The 17,184-nt window shown below is 48.8% G+C and overlaps 1 protein-coding gene across 9 annotated transcripts in view; it reads right to left on the minus strand.

Moving 5' to 3' along the window:
- The window catches only part of NEO1 (neogenin 1), a 159,068-nt gene that overhangs the window by 17,574 nt on the left and 124,310 nt on the right, over positions 1-17,184 (minus strand). For 8 of the 9 annotated variants that reach the window (XM_058846654.1, XM_058846657.1, XM_058846653.1 and 5 more), the window contains exons 12-18: positions 13,818-13,867; positions 13,247-13,391; positions 10,162-10,272; positions 7,433-7,627; positions 6,770-6,865; positions 5,599-5,822; positions 2,074-2,212 (exon numbers count right to left, since the gene is read on the minus strand). In XM_058846654.1, the coding sequence (XP_058702637.1) occupies positions 2,074-2,212; positions 5,599-5,822; positions 6,770-6,865; positions 7,433-7,627; positions 10,162-10,272; positions 13,247-13,391; positions 13,818-13,867 (960 nt within the window). The remainder of the gene's footprint in view (positions 1-2,073; positions 2,213-5,598; positions 5,823-6,769; positions 6,866-7,432; positions 7,628-10,161; positions 10,273-13,246; positions 13,392-13,817; positions 13,868-17,184) is intronic. The other variant, XM_058846650.1, reaches the window with a different exon arrangement.

The following is a 17,184-nucleotide window of genomic DNA, read 5'->3' on the forward strand; positions in this document are numbered from 1 at the left end:
TCCAACCAGCAAAGTAAATCCACCAGCAACTGAGAATTATACCAGGCTGGAATGGTTTGGGTTGGAAGGGACCTTAAAGCCCACCCAGTGCCACCCCTGCCATGGCAGGGACACTTCCACGGTCCCAGGGTGCTCCAAACCCCATCCAGCCTGGCCTGGGGCACTCAGGGATGCAGAGGCAGCTCCAGCTGCTCTGGGGAACAATCTCTGGGCAAACCTGGAATGGCTGAGTGAATCCTGAAGAATGATTTGTGATCTGGAAGGCATCTGCACCCCAGAGGGGTTTCAAATGCAGAAGGATTTGCTGAACACAACTGGCCAACCTTTCTCCAGTAGGTTGCCAGAGAGCAGCACTGAGGGAAGGGAAGGAAGAGTTTTCCTTCTCCCATCAGCCTCTCCTGACAAAAATTCAGGAAACAGCACAAATTGCTCCAGCAGAAAACTGAAATCCTTGCTGTGAACTGAAGCCAGAGGGCACTGACCATCCCTGCAGTGCCACATCCTGAAATCCAGGAGGCTCCTGAGGGGACAACCCGGAGCAAATCCACCTGGTGGATTTAATCCAACCACAGTACTGCTGAACTTCCTGCATTTCCAGAGCTTTATGTGTGTGACCTCTTGGAAATCCAGCCATAAATCCTCTGGGATGGCCACCAGTTATCCTCGTGATGAAGAGCTGGAAACCAGGGACAGCCAAAGCCAAGAAGTCATTGTAACTATTTCCCCAAATATGTAAAAACAGGATTCAGAGGAAACAAAAATAGAAAATCAGGAGTAGCCCACAGGAGATCAGGAACACAGACAACACAGAGCCCAGAATTCCCTATTTTCCTTTTGGGAGCAAGTCCTACACAACTTCTGAAGAGTATCCCAAAATAATGAGCCACTCACTCAGGAATTTGGCCAGTATTATAAATCATAAGATCTGTTATAAGAAAATATATTTAGCCTTTTTTTTTTTTTTTAATTTCTATTTTAAATTTATTCCTCAGTTCCTCAGCTACTGGGATCATCTTTGAAAATAATTCCTTACAAGCACTTCAACCTGACCCTTCCTATTTAAATGCACTGAGCTCTCCTGCATTGTGCCCTTGCTCAGGGGCTTTGTGTCAAATTCTCTTCAAAAAAACTTTATTTGTGCAGCTTTAACAGTCCCTGCACTCAGAGCAGAGCTATGGCTGAGGATTGAACATTTGTCAGCAGCAAATGGGGGGTTTAATGTGGGCTGGGAATAGTGGGATGGGAAAGGAGCCCCAGCCCAGAGCTGGCCCCACATCGTGGAATTCTCACCCAAAACCACGACAATGTTTTCAAAAGCAACTGAAACTCACTGAGACTTCAGAGTATGCTCGGAGAGTTCAGATTTTATCCTGGGTTTGCTTTTTCTTAAGCAGAAATGATAGAATTTCTATGATAGAATATCTGGAAAATCTCACAAATTCTTTGCATGTTTGATTTTTTTGGCTGTGTTTTAATTCAGAAGGAGAACTCTGGGCTCATTTGGATGGGCTTCTTGTCCTCCACAGCCCATCTGAAGAGAGCCCTAAGCATAATAAGCAGTAAATTTACTTGCCCAAAGTTCATTTAACACTGCAGGGTAAGAAGAGCTAATGAGGGACAGGTCAGGGAGAGGGCCTGGTCCCCACAGTCACTCCCTGGGCCTGACTCTGTTCTGCACTGAACAGGAATTTAGGGCTCACCTGCACATCTTAATGCCCACTGTGATTTTTTGTCTTCATCTGCCTCATGCACCTTCTCACTCTGTAAAAATTATCATCACATTTACAGCAAATTTTAATTATTATTTGCAGAAGTGTTTTCTTTGTGTTTGCTGTTAATGTGTTTTTTGTGAGACTTTCTTCTCTCCTGCCCATGAACTGTGGTAAATTATTCATGACTTCTCTGTAATTTGATGTAAATTCTCCTGCAATCATCCCTTGCAATTTTGAAGAATGTTGTTGTTTTTTAATCAGAATTTCTGACTGAACTATTCAGACCCCCACCCCAGCAAGTGTTAATCAGCAGAACCATTTCAGGGGGAGGTTTCTTTGGGAATATCCAGCCCAGGAGTACCTAATTCAAAGGTTGTCCCGTGCGCTGTCATGCTCCAGGTGCTGGATCTCCTGCCCTTGGTCACCATCACCGAGAACTCATAGAGGGTGTTTGGCTTCAGCCCCGTCACCAGGTAGCTCAGGGTGGTGGCATTTGCAGTCTGAAAGGGAAATCAGGGTGAGCAGCACTCCCCACACCCCCAGCCCAGGTGTTCCCAGCATTTCCAGAACCACAGCCATTAATGCAGGGCTGGCTCTTCTCTGCTGTGCAAATCCATTAATCAAATATCAACGTTTATCCTCCACTAGAGATCCTGCAATCAGCAGGAGCACTTAACAGCAGCCAATTAGAAATGAAAAAAGACAAAACAAGGTCCAGAGCCCACTTGTTATACAGTGGTTAAAGCCCTGTTTACCTGGGGGTTCATCTACAGCATTTCATGAACTCCTCTGGCTGGGGAAAACAAAAAGCACAGCGAGGAACAGTCCTGCTCAGAACCTAGAGCTGCCTCCCAGATTCCTGCTGCAATTTCCAAAACAACCTTACATGTAATAAACAAATCAACTAAAGATACACTTGTGAGACTTGAGGTGAATGAATCTTTATCAAAATGTAGATTCTTTTCAGAAAAAATGGTTATCTAGGACCACATAAGGAAACTACACGTGGGTCACAGTGGAATTTGTAATTCAGCATTTATAAACATTTTGTGTTTGTTGTGAATGGCTTCAGCACCAACAGAATGTACTGGAAGCCCATGGAAGAGAAGGAGAACTGTATTTACACATATGGATATTCCTCACCTTGGCCTGCAGTGGTGTAAACACAGAATTCAAGAGCTGTTTCAGGATCTGACAGGGCCATAAAACAACTGCAACAGCCACTGCCTCCAGAAAGCACCAAAAGAGTGCAGCTGATTTAATGCCAAGGTAAAGGCACCTTTCCCAAAGGCTCCAGTCTGAGATCTCCAATATCTTAATTTCCTTTTTCTTACAAGGGATGGAAGTTCAGGAAATGGTGTTTCAAGGGGTGGCAGTGATTGGTGCCCAGGGCTTTGCAGTCTGTGGCCAAAGGCTCACAGAATGAATTAAAATTAAATCCTCCATTGGCTTTAAACCTCTCCCTGGTACATACTCAGTGCAGTTTGGAGTGGGAGGGACTGTGGCTGAGGGGCTGCCACACAGCTGGAATTGGCACAGCCGGAACGGGCACAGCTGGAACGGGCACTGCTGGAACGGGCACAGCCGGAACGGGCACTGCTGGAACAGGCACAGCCGGAATGGGCACAGCCGGAATGGGCACAGCTGGAAGGGGCACAGCTGGAAGGGGCACAGCTGGAAGGGGCACTGCTGGAACGGGCACAGCTGGAAGGGGCACAGCTGGAATGGGCACAGCTGGAATGGGCACTGCTGGAATGGGCACTGCTGGAACGGGCACAGCTGGAATGGGCACAGCTGGAAGGGGCACAGCTGGAAGGGGCACAGCTGGAATGGGCACAGCCGGAATGGGCACAGCCGGAATGGGCACAGCTGGAATGGGCACAGCTGCAATGGGCACAGCTGGAACGGGCACAGCTGGAACGGGCACAGCTGGAACGGGCACAGCTGGGACGGGCACAGCTGGAACGGGCACAGCTGGGACGGGCACAGCTCCCTGGGGAAGGCAGGGAGCGCAGCCCTCGCTGGGAGGGATGGAATGACAAGTCCAAGGCAGGAATCTTTCCTCCCCACCTGCCATTACCAGCTGCCTTATCCCAAAAAGCTCTTCCCCTCTGGGATGCTGGAATTCCCAGCAGTATTTATTTAAGCATTCCAGTATTTGTATTATTTGATGTGGCAGCTGGGCTCCTTTTCCAGGTGAAAGTTCTGGTTTCTGTCTCTGGCTTGGAATCTTGGGATCTTTTAGTTTCCCTGTGCATCTTTAACAGCACTTTGTTATTTTTAAGATCCCAGCCCATCCCATGGTACCAAACCCTGCTCACCTGCTAGAAATAAATCCCATAAATATTACCCTGAAAAACTTGTTTCTCTCTTATGTAATCCTAAAAGATCCAACCTTTAATATCTTCATTGATCCCTGATGGATCCCAGGTAGCTGCAGGACAACCCCACACACCAACAAGGGGGCTTTGGAAACTGCAGCCCATCTGCTGCTGGGTTTCCAGGCTCAGCCTGGCACAATCCTGCACAAACTGAGGAGAACAAGTGCCAGGAGCACACAGCCTCATCCTCAGGAGCTTGTGATGAGGCAGGAACAGGGCAGAAGCAGAAAATCTCAGTGAACCATCTCAACACCCAGCTTGGGATGAGAGGAAGAATGAAACCCCAGTGAGTGAGCAGCTGCAGCTCTGGATCCTGCAGAGGTGACACAGGATTTCTGTCCCCAGGGAGCTGCAGAGGGGCCAGGACAAGCAGTGCTCACAGCCTGAACGAGAGCCAGCACTCCCTGCAAGGGTCTGACCTCCCAAAACACATCCAGCAGCGCAGGAGAGGAGCTCCAACAAAAACAGGGGAAGAAAACCAGGATGTGGGCTCTCCAGACACCATGGGTTATGTGTGATGGGAGCAAACACCTCAAACTTCTCTCCTTCAGGCAAATCCTTTCTAAAATCTTGAGTAATTTTAAACTATATTCCATCATTCCTTGTTGGTTTTGGTCACAGCAAAACTTGCTGTTGCCCACTGACCATGAACACCGGAACAATGGGAATAGTAAATTTACTATTTTATTCCATCTTCTATTTTATTTCAATCTTTCAAGCAATTAGCTAATGAAACTGCAGCTTTATTTAAACCACTCCTGAGACATCCCTTGCACATGACTCGGGAATGTGGCTCAGAAGTAACTTGCCTTTAGAGGAGGAATACACACATATTTACATCTTTTCATTTCAATAAAGAAAAGATCTGGATTATAACATGGTGGCTCTGCAGGAGCATAAAGGGAGCTCCACTGGCTGGGTATTTTAACAACCAGTTCCTCTGAGTCTCGTTACAAATGTGAAATTTGCAGTCAGCAGCTTTGAGCCCTCCAGGTAACTCTGAAAATTCATAAAAAAATCCAACCAAGCACCAAACCAAACCCAAATCCAGTCCCCAAATCCAAACACACGAAAACAGAGGAAGGCAAGGATATCATCAAGTTTTTGCTGTGTGTTTTGAAGCCAGTCAGCTCCCAAAGGAAAGGTTCACTATCAGCTTTGCACAAACTGAAAAGGCTCTATAAGGAAATTTCAAACCATGGGGGTAAATGTGTTTTCCCTGCAGGGCTCACAGATAGTGTCCACAGAACAGAACAACACTGGAAATTTCTGTTCCTGCCCTGAAGCAGCTCTTCCATCCTCTCCCAGAACACTGTCCCAGCTCCAGCTCCTTCCCACAGGAGACACAGAGAACTGCTCCCAGCAGACCCAGGGCAATCCTGGCAGCATTCCCTCAGCTCTGCCTTCCCCTGGGAGCGGAGCTGGAGGAATCCTGCCCCTCCACAGAGCCCAGCAGCGCTCCCAGAGCTGTGCCTTGCCCTGCTGGGCTGGGAAGCTCCCGGTACCTTGTACTTGGTGTTGGCAGGGATGTTGGTTTTCCAGCGGACGGTGTAGAACCGCGCGTCCGTGATCTTCTGGTTCTTGGGCAGGGAGTTGTCTGCCCAAGTGATCCGGATGGTGTCATGGCTCAGGATGGAAGCCTGAACTCCCACCGGGGGCATCATGGGAGACGGATCTGGCACTGGAGTGTATGGAGCATTAATAACAAACAAATCAACCTCGGAAGTGTCTGGGCAATCCATGGGGAAAAGGCCGTGGTTTATAATTAAAAAGGAAGGAGGTGGCATTTTAATGTCAACCAAAACAAAAAAAGAGGGGATGCAGGGAAGTGCAATGAGATGGAAGGTGAGGAATGGAGAGAAAGAGAGAAAAGCCAGAGTTAATAGGTGACATCAGACTGGGCAATAACATCACTCTTTGCATTGTCCTCCCTCCTCCAGACAGTAAAACAACAAATCCCTGCTGGTGTAGCTCTCATTAGTGCCCAGGGCACACAGCCATGGCCTGGGAACCCCAAACACTCAGTCACTGTAACTTCATTTGCCCCGAGTGTCCACCGAGTGCTCTCCCAGAAAACAACGAGGAGGACACAGAGCTGGAGCTCTGGATGGGCAAATTCCACTTCCCAGACACACGGGGACCTCCCAAAAGGCACCCTCAAAAGAAGGTTCCAAGAGAGGGACCAACTTGCAGTAACTGTGAAACTGCAATTGCAGCATCCTCTGGAGGATCTCCAAGCATTCAGGACTAACCCCAAGTGTTGCACCTCCACCAAATTCCTGGCTGGTGTCAGCAGGCCGGGAGGGAGCATGGCAACAGCTCACCTGCACACTTCTCTGCTTAAACTCTTTTCTTTATGGATTACCAGGCCAAAATAAAAACTGCCCAGATTTTGTTTAGAGTGAGTGACAAGAGAGGGACACAAAGCAAACACAGGCATCGTGTCCAGAACCGCGCCCACGCGGGCTGGGCCCAGGTAAGGGGAATGCTGGGAGTGAGAACATCCATTAGTAGCTGTCAGGTGAGTCTGGAATTTACAAATGAGCCCGATTTAGCTGGTTTATCTGGAACGTGCGGGGCCAAGCAGTGACAGGGACAGAGAGCACGGGATGAACTGACAGCCAGGACCCCCCAGCACCCCCAGCCCATCCCTGGGGGCTGCGGGGCAGGACTCACCGGAGTGGGGCCGGGTCACTGCGCTCTCGTACAGGGGGATCCCTTCCCCCACGTTGTTGAAGGCTTTCAGGGTTATCACGTAATGAGAGCTGGGATCTGAAGGGGAAAAGAAATCAGCACAACCTGCACAATCCTGCTTTCTGCTTCTCCATACCCTCTTTGTTCAGTATTTTAATTTTGAACTGGAATACGTGATTTGAACTGAGAAAGTCTCCACACAGACCTTCTGTTCATGGCCACAGAATCCCAGACTGGTTTGGGTTGGAAGGGACCTTAAAGCCCATCTCATTCCACCTCCTGCCTGGGCAGGGACACCACGGCTTGAGTCTATAGTTACAGCAAATCTACCTTTAAGTGCAGCCAAATCAGGAGCGAGAAAAACAATTCTAAAGAACAAAACCAAAATTACTCAAACCTCTGATTTGATGGAATTCCCAGTATTGCTCTTTTTATCACTTTCACACTATTTTACCTCCCACAGAGAGCTCTGTGGAGGGGTGAATCTTTATTCTCCTTTTAAAGGAGCCACCAGTGAATCCTGATGACATTTCAGTCCCTTTTTCTCGCGCAGCTCCGCACGGAGCATGGCGAACTCAGGCTGCTGCTCCCATGGAAGCTGTTTAAGGAGTGCTGAGGGAGGCTGGGCACATTCCCTGCACTCACCCAGGTTCTCAATGGTGTAGTATCTCTGTTTGTAGTCCACCTTGATGGTCTGGGCGTGGGGGCTGCCGATGCCGTAGCCGATGGCGTATCCCCTGACCACCACGTCCTGGTTCTCGGGCGGGGTCCAGCTCACCACGATGCTGGTGACCAGCGGCCGCACGTGCAGGGAGCTGGGCACCTCGGGCACACGGCTCTCTGCAGGGAAACAGGGGCACTGCAAGGCCTTCCCTCAAACACAGCCAAAGACACGGAGAGCGTGAGGCAGGAAGGTCAAACAAAGCGCTTGTGTGTGTGGGAATGAGCACGGTGAAGCTCTGCTGTGCAGGAGACAGCAGAATATTAACGCTGCACTCCAATAGATGCTCCCTTTAAAAGGCAGAACAGTTGTGCTGAAGCTTAGGGGCTTGGGATGGTTTTGGTATTGGATCTCAGGCAGATCTGTGGTGCCCATGCTGTCACCCACTTTTCCAAATACACGCCAGTTTTATCCACAAATTCATCTACTTTCAGTTCCACCACATCCCTTACTTGTGGGTTTTACAATAATTACATGGAAAAGTCTGGCGATGAAAGAAAGGTTCCTGAGCTGGTTGTAGCATTAAATAGGATATTCCACAGCTGTAAAAACTGCACTGCAAAGGGCTCTCCTCAATTGTCCTACACTTGTCACTGCCTAGATCCTTGGGCTCCTATAATTGCTACAACTACACAGCCAGACTAAAAGTTCAGAAAATACAGAGTCCACATCAAATGTTCAAACCCTTGCCCCAAAAGCAACACGAGTCTCACCCTACCCCACAGACAGGGAATGAGGATCCCTGACACCAGAACACTTCCACACCATGCCACTGGAAGCCCCTAATATTTCTCCTAAGAGGCTTTTCCCCACTGTTGACTGGAACCTAAAAGCAATCTCCCAACTGTCCCTGGAGTGTCCCCAACTTTGGGTTCACTTCTCAAAAATGAAATAAATCCTTTTGTCGGGTGCAGGCGGATTAGGGATAATTCCCTGCAATCACAAACTGAGCTCCCCACTCCAAATGGAATCAAGGACTTGTGCTTCCTGCGGGGATTTGGTTTTAATGAAACACGCTGCGTTCCTCTACAAACATTTCATAAAGCACCACAACAGGATTATTTGGATCACAGCACAGCCCTGGCCCCCAGCCCGGGGAGCTCTTGGGCTGCTGCTGACACAGCCCAGCAGTTCCAGCTCCCAGCATTTAAACTCAGCAAAGCTCCAAGTGCAGCAGGAGAGGTGACATTTCCACTGCACTGGGGACAAGCTCTGTACAACTGCTCAACTCCTCCTGCTCTGTGCTCAGGGGGAACCTGCTCCCCTTTACATCCATGGGACTCTTCTGGGAATTATTTTCTATTTAAACTCCAAAAGCAGCCCTGGAATAAAAAGAAATGATGCCTCGTGTCTGTAGAGCCTAAGAAATGCAAGATGAGCTGTAATTGCATTTGCATGGTGTTAAAATTATCCACATGAGCTTTCTAAAGAAAGAAACCCAAGAAATGCAGTGTGCACACAGATCTCACAGGTGTACACAGAGTTACATGAATATCAAGTTATGTTGTCTTAAATGTCATGTTTTACTGCTTTATTCAATGGAAAGAATATAGAAAGTCAGATTTCCTACAACATCTTGAAGGTGAAAAAATGTAAATGACAAAGCCAACAGAGAAGGAAAATGTAATTCTTCTTCTTCCTTCTGCCCTGTTTAAATTTAAATTCAATCCTGGTGCTGTCCTGTGGCAAAGTGTTGTTAACTCCAGTTCAGGGACACTCCCACTGCCCTGTGGGGTGCTCATTTACAGAGCTCTGCCCCACTTTTGGACTGGCAGCTCCAAGGCTGTGTCACATCCACTAAGACATGTGGAAAAAGGAATTTCCAGTATCCACATCCCTGAACTGCTCTGTTCACCGCACAGGGATGGGAAAAGGGTTTTCCAGGCTTCCTGAGCCAGCTGCTGAAGGATCCTCTGGCAGCAGAGAGCAAATATTGACCCATTATTCCACCTCCCAGCTGCCAGGATCACTGAGCCTGCTCTGACAGCACACAAATGCACAGACTTGGTGAAACAGACCCTCTGCTGAGGGTTTGCATGTGTTACAGCACATGCAAAGACCTTTGGGATATCCCACTTAAAGCTCCAACAAGCTCAGGAACCTTTCCGCCATCATCGGAATTTTCAATTATTCAATTATTTCAAATTATTCAAATTACTTCAATTATTCAAATATTTCAAATTATTCTAATACCCACAATTTTAATATAATTTTTATTTAATACCCACAACAGAATTTCTGCTGGAAGATGTGATGCAGAAAATATAGAAAATATAATTCATCTCCCCTTTCTTCTGTGCAAAATAAGTTACTGTGGGTCAAAGAAAGCACAGCACCACCATGGGAGTGAGCAAAAGGCTGTGAGAACATTTTCCATGATTTCTTTCTTACTCTCATTGTCACTATAAAAGAGCATGGCCTAGCAGGAGGCACTTGCTGCCAACATACAGCACTAGGAAGTGTAGGAGCAGAGTTTCATTTCAAGCCACTTTATTGGCTTGGCAAGAATTTTCTGTTAAGTAGAAATCGGTGTCAATCCTAAATAAACCCCACTGGACACCCAGCCCAGAAGTGAGAGCACAGAGGTTTGTCCTCCAAAGAGGCAGCCAGATGTGGGTGAGGTGAAATGAAGGAACCCCCACGCTCCTCTCACCGTCCAGGTCGCTCTCGAAGGTCTCGGCTGACACCCAGTCGGTGGCGGGGCCGGTGCCGTTGATGGTCATGGCAGCCACGCGGAAGCTGTACTCGGTGCCTCGCTCCAGCCCTGCGGGACACGGCCACAGCTCTGTCAGCCCGGCATTCATTCCCAGAGATCCAGCAGCACAGCATTCCCAGAGATCATTCCCAGAGATCCAGCAGCACAGCATTCCCACTGATCCACCAGCACAGCATTCCCAGAGATCCACCAGCCTGGCATTCCCAGAGATCCACCAGCCCAGCATTCCCAGAGATCATTCCCAGAGATCCACCAGCACAGCATTCCCACTGATCATTCCCAGAGATCCACCAGCACAGCATTCCCACTGATCATTCCCAGAGATCCAGCAGCCTGGCATTCCCAGAGATCATTCCCAGAGATCCACCAGCCCGGCATTCCCACTGATCATTCCCACTGATCCACCAGCCTGGCATTCCCACTGATCATTCCCAGAGATCCACCAGCACAGCATTCCCACTGATCATGCCCAGAGATCCACCAGCCTGGCATTCCCACTGATCCACCAGCCTGGCATTCCCAGAGATCCACCAGCCTGGCATTCCCAGAGATCCACCAGCCTGGCATTCCCACTGATCATTCCCACTGATCCACCAGCCCAGCATTCCCACAGATCCCAGTTAAATCCCAGGGACCATGGATATCCCAGCCTTCCACCGTCAGTGCTGGACAGGGCTGGTGTTGCACATAACTTAAATATGTGATTAACAAAAGCCTCCTGATGTCCTGTCCTAGGCCTGCTACATCAGCCAAGTGCAGCTGAATTAACAGCTAACCCAGCAAATTCCCATGCAAAAAATCACAAAAATGAAAATCAGTTTACATAACAATCTGGTCTTATAAAGAAAAATAAATTGCACCTATAAAAACAAAAAGTTCATCCCATAAAAATCCGTAAAAAAAATGTAAACTGTCTAAAAATAGAGAAGTTTGATAAATGTGTACACTAGCCTTTACTAACCAATAAACCAAATTCCAGTGTATTATTTCAATTAAAATTAAATTTAAATTTTTAATCAAATTTAATACAATATCTTCTGATATTCCTATAAAAATGTAAGTTATGAAACAAAGACTCAGCTTTTCTGCAGAAAGAAACTAAAGTCCCATCTGTTTATAATGCAAAAGACTGGGAGGGCCTGCTTGTAGCCATGCTTGAACTTAGGGCAGTTAATTCATTTAATTAATTACATTTAAGAACAGGAACACCCCTGCCATCAGCAAACCTGGGGGTGGCACAGAGGCAGCAGGTGAGCAGACTCACACTTGTTTAATGTCTGTAAGAGTCTGTACTAAAAAATCAGAGCACTGTGAAAAGGCAGCCAAAATTTGATATACTGAACCTCTCCAGCAGGTTTTGTTGTTGGCAAAAATATACTGGAATTACAGGAATATCTCAACTCTGTGAGAAAACTGAGACTCACTAAGTCACAGCTGGAGTTTCTGAGAAAAAAATCAGTGTCAGAAACTCTTCCAGACACTCTCAGTTTCTTCTCTTTTTGGGAATGCAAGTATTCCTTTAGAGAGGTTTTAAAGAGGAACAAATGTAGTGCTGCTCCTGTTCTCATGCACTGCTTGTTCCTGCTGAACACAACTGCAGCTCTGGTAGCAACAGGTGACTGACACTACGTGAAGGACTAGACTGGATTTTTCTGTGTCCAAAAGGAGGAAAAGCATTCCCTCTAGAACATTCCATGGCCATGAGGTGGGATGTTCCAGGGATGCCCAGGGCCAGCCGTTCCCAGGGCTCGGAGCTGGGTCCAGGTGCCTGTGCCAACCCTGCCCATCCCCTGCTCCTGTGCCCTCCCCACCTCTGGCATTTGGGCACACAAGGAGCCCAGAATCGCCTTCTCCAGGCCTTTAAAAACCATTTTATAAGGAATCATCCAGTCTACTCAGCAAATCCATGGCCAAACCAGGCTAGGAATCAGGTCACCAGGCCCCAGGCACCACCTGCAGCCCACACAACCCCAGAGCTCCTCTGGGAGCTGCTTCAGTTTGTCTTGAAGGTAGGAACCCAATGGGATCCTGTCCCTGAACCCCCTAAACACAGCCAGGCACCCCTGGGAGGACAGAACCCTGCAGGAACCCCAGGGAATCCTGTCCCTGAACCCCCTAAACACAGCCAGGCACCCCTGGGAGGATGGAACCCTGCAGGAACCCAATGGGATCCTGTCCCTGAACCCCCTAAACACAGCCAGGCACCCCTGGGAGGATGGAACCCTGCAGGAACCCAATGGGATCCTGTCCCTGAACCCCCTAAACACAGCCAGGCACCCCTGGGAGGATGGAACCCTGCAGGAACCCCAGGGAATCCTGTCCCTGAACCCCCTAAACACAGCCAGGCACCCCTGGGAGGATGGAACCCTGCAGGAACCCAATGGGATCCTGTCCCTGAGCCCCCTAAACACAGCCAGGCACCCCTGGGAGGACAGAACCCTGCAGGAACCCCAGGGAATCCTGTCCCTGAGCCCCCTAAACACAGCCAGGGATCCCTGGGAGGACAGAACCCTGCAGGAACCCAATGGGATCCTGTCCCTGAGCCCCCTAAACACAGCCAGGGATCCCTGGGAGGATGGAACCCTGCAGGAACCCAATGGGATCCTGTCCCTGAGCCCCCTAAACACAGCCAGGGATCCCTGGGAGGATGGAACCCTGCAGGAACCCAATGGGATCCTGTCCCTGAGCCCCCTAAACACAGCCAGGCACCCCTGGGAGGATGGAACCCTGCAGGAACCCCAGGGAATCCTGTCCCTGAACCCCTTAAACACAGCCAGGGATCCCTGGGAGGATGGAACCCTGCAGGAACCCCAGGGAATCCTGTCCCTGAACCCCTTAAACACAGCCAGGGATCCCTGGGAGGATGGAACCCTGCAGGAACCCCAGGGAATCCTGTCCCTGAGCCCCCTAAACACAGCCAGGGATCCCTGGGAGGATGGAACCCTGCAGGAACCCAATGGGATCCTGTCCCTGAACCCCCTAAACACAGCCAGGGATCCCTGGGAGGACAGGTGCTGCTCACCTTCGATGAGCTGTGAGAGCTGCGTGCCCCCCACGCTCTCGGTGACGTCGCTCTTGCGGGAAACTTTCCGGTAGCGGATTTTGTAGCCCGTGATTTGCCCGCTGTGGGTCCCAGCAGGAGGGGGCTGCCACTGCAGCAGGATGCTCTGGGGAAGGCAGCACAGAAAGGTATTGGAAAAAAAAAAGTCTTTTGGAAAGCTCAAAAAAAAATCTCCACCCACAATTCCAAAGGCACATTGGCCAAATATTCCATTTTCTCTTCTCAAGTGCCCAAGGCATTCCAGAAGTTTGTCTTTGTGTGTCCACACTGCAAACAGGGAGCAGGGACTCCAGCTCTGAGCCTTCAGGGCCTCATTAAATCCCTTCCATCATTAGCACTGTCACTGTGTCCCACCACACCCAGCCCACAGCTGCTGCTGTTTCTCCAAGCCCCACATTCAGATATCCTCTATAAGGAGCTCCAAAGCTGCATGGGAGGAAAAAGACCCAAAACAGCTCCAAAATGTGGACAATCCAAGACCCCCCCAGTCTTTTAATTTACCCACTGGCAGCAGGAAATCCTCCAATCTTACCTTGGAATTCCGAACCTCCAGCGTTAGATTCTGCGGTGGAGCACTGGGGACTGGAAACATTAAAGGAATTACAACCCCAAAACTTTCAAATATTGTATTTCCACACCCAACTACTCTCTGCTCTCATTTGCTATGGAAGTACAAACCATCCTGGTTTAAGGTACTTTCTGACACAGTGAATGGCTGAGGAGGGGTCTGCATTTTCATAATGAAGAAAAAACTCTTTATTCAGGTCTTTATTTTCACACCTACCTAAATCAAATATGTTTCATATTTAAAATCACTTCTCAAATTCTCAGAGAAAGTATCCCATCCAGCTCTTCCCCAAGGCAAATCTTTAATGAACACACTGCTTGACTGGGGGAACCCAAGTTTCAGTTTCTGGCCTGGATTTTGTTATCCTGATTTTCTCTAACAGGAAAGCTCTGAGTGCCCAGGGCCCTGTGACAGTGAGGAGGTGAAGAGCAGCTCAGACACTGGGACTGTCTTTGAACTCCCTCTTTTTGCTTGTTCTTTACTGGCTGCTCATGGCAGTGAAAAAAGGGGATGGAAGAAAAACCCTGGGAGCAGGGAATTCCTCGTGGCACCACAGCAAACGTTGGCCCCAGGCAGAGCTGAGGCTTCCCTGGCAGGAAGGAGAGGCTCTGGTGAAGCACAACAATGGGCAGGGAGCACAGGGATAAAGGGGGATGAGGACTGCTCCAGCCTGAAGAATTCATTTTCCAAATAACTCAGCCCAGCCACAGTAACATCCCAGAGAACCTCCCTGGGGGGATGAAGTGGAAGAAGAGTTTGGAAAGGCTCACTGGGATGGGGCCCTCACCCAGCAGCCCACAGCAGAAATGGGGAGGAGCAGGATTTGCCTTCCCTTGTCAGCCCAGCTGAAATCACCACACCTGAGGATGAAGAGCTGTGGGCTGAGAAGCAGCAGCAAGGTGAAGAGGAGAGGATACAAAGGCAAGCCTTCTCTGCTCCTCCAGCACATCCCTGCCATGGGATGGGAACCTTCCACTATCCCAGGGTGCTCCAAGCCCTGTCCAGCCTGGCCTGGGGCACTGCCAGGGATCCAGAGAAGCACCCTGTGCCAGGGACCCCCATCCTCCCCAGGAAGAACAGGGATTTGCTATGGAAAGGCATCTCCTGGAGTGGGACAGCACATGGACAGCAGCCAGGCAGGAGCACCAGCACATGGGAGGGAAGGGCCTCAATCAGGCTCAGATTCCACTCCCAGCTGTAATCCCTGATCAGGAATTCCAGAACAGGAGAAGCAATCCTCAGGAGCAGCACATAAACCTGGGTTCAAATGGTAATACCTGCAGAGTTATCCCTGCAACAAGGTGCTGTAACAGATTAGGAGCAACAACCTACAGAAAAACGCAGATGTTTTGTTAAATCAGGGCTAAAGGAGGCTTAGGGAGAAATCCCTGCAGGGAACATAGAGATTGCTCCTGGACACCACAATAGGAAAACACAGAGGAAAATGTGCATCATTTCACAAAGATTTGAGAGCTTGCCAGGGTTATGAGCCTGTAAGAAGCAAGATTACATCCTTCAGAGAGCTTTAGAAAGTAAGTACCTATAGGTTAAGTGTGAAAACTGAAGCTGGAGAAGGGAAGAACTCCAGGAGAACTTTAAAATGACACTGTAACTAGTAATAAATTCTTTAAACAACCAAGGAGCTGGCAGCCCTTCAGAGAAATCAGGGAGCAAAGGGTCAGGGAGCAAAAGGCAGAGCCAGGGCCACACAAGTCTCTCTTTGCACTGGTGGTGAGGGGAAGAGCAAGGAGAGGTTTCTGTGACCCTTTCTAAAGGATCCCCATGGTGTCTCCAACTGAAGTGTCAGTGTAAGGGATTCTGGAAGAGTCAGACACAGGGAACAGCAGCCCCTTGCCAGAGCCACGTGTCATCCATTGAGGAATTCTCAAGGAATGAAACAGCTGCAAGCCTTCTGTAACCTCTCCCAGTTTATCTTGATACCGGAGGTGGCAAAGCAGTGCCAGCATTAAAATGGGACCACTCCAACTCCACCTGCTGGGTCAGAAACCTCCACCAAACCAAGCAAAGTAACAACAAAGCATGAAATTGAGAGAGCAGGAGCTAGAACAGGAGCAGAATAGGGATTTCTCCCTCTTTCACGGGAAACCCCTTCAACTTTAAGCAGTGAGGGGACGGGAGGGAAGTGCTTGCTGGAGCAAGGAGCTGGAAAGGTCAGAGCAGGAAGGTACAGGGGGAGATCCCAGGGTGGGATAAAGAACTGCACAAAGATTTTGGGATGACTCCTCTTGGTGCTCAGAAGAACCCAAAAAGCTCCTCAAATGCAAGTAACGTCTTACTTACACCTTTGATGCCATTTTAGTCCCCTCTACCTGAGTTTTTAAACAAAGGAGAAAAGGAACTTGGAGAAAAGTTCAGAAAACGGCACTAAAGGTTAAATCAGCTTTCCCAGGAGAAATGTGTAACCATTCCTGTGTCTTTGGAACCTGGAAAATGCATGGACCATGGAGACCATGGCAAAGGTCCACAGAATGAGGAGTGGGACAGAGGAATTACTGGTGGACACTGAGCATTCCTTCTTTCAGGAGCACAGCCCCAGGCTAAGTGACCCCAACACAGAGCAGGGGCAGAACAGACAGAAAGGGGGGATGACTTTTCAGAGGAAATTTATCTGTGGAACCTTTGCCCACTTCATGTTGTGGATTAAAGTTGGTGTGGGTTCAAGAAGATGCTGACAGGGTCTCATGGAAGAGGAACTGAATTAGCAAATACACAGAAACCACTGCAAAGTCAGGAAGTGCCCCAGAAACAAACCTGGACCCAGAGTTTGGGACAATATTCCCCTCCGCTCTTGATCACTCCTGAGGAGACGATTCCAGGCTCTGCTCCCTTTCCCTCTGAGTGTTCTTCTATATAAACTTCTCCTAACAAATCCAAGTTATCATGAACTCTGATCACTCTGCAGTTGCTCACATTACCTCTTTATATCAGCCTTATAAAAAATACTGAGCTCACATCCTGCTCTCACCACTCTGTGTAATGGATTTAACAACCTGTGCTGGAGCACAAACACAGCAACACAATTAAAATAAAACCACTCCAAAACCAAGAGGCTGCTCATATATGAAAGAACCTAAAAAATAATTTGGAGTTGGTGCCTTCAGTGTATTTTTTTGTAGGCTCAATAATCCATGAAATAAAAGGCTGATGCTGGAATGAAGGACACCATTGTTCTGGAATCACAATCCCAGATCCTTCTGCAGGTGCAGCAATTTTCCTTCACCCAATTCTGGAAGGCCTCAGGGGGATTCTGCCCGGGAACAGCCACACGCAACAACGAACAAACCCCATAAAAGTCAGGTTAAAGATTCAC

Source organism: Poecile atricapillus, chromosome 11 (assembly GCF_030490865.1).
Source record: "Poecile atricapillus isolate bPoeAtr1 chromosome 11, bPoeAtr1.hap1, whole genome shotgun sequence".
In the NCBI taxonomy this organism is placed as follows: domain Eukaryota; kingdom Metazoa; phylum Chordata; class Aves; order Passeriformes; family Paridae; genus Poecile; species Poecile atricapillus.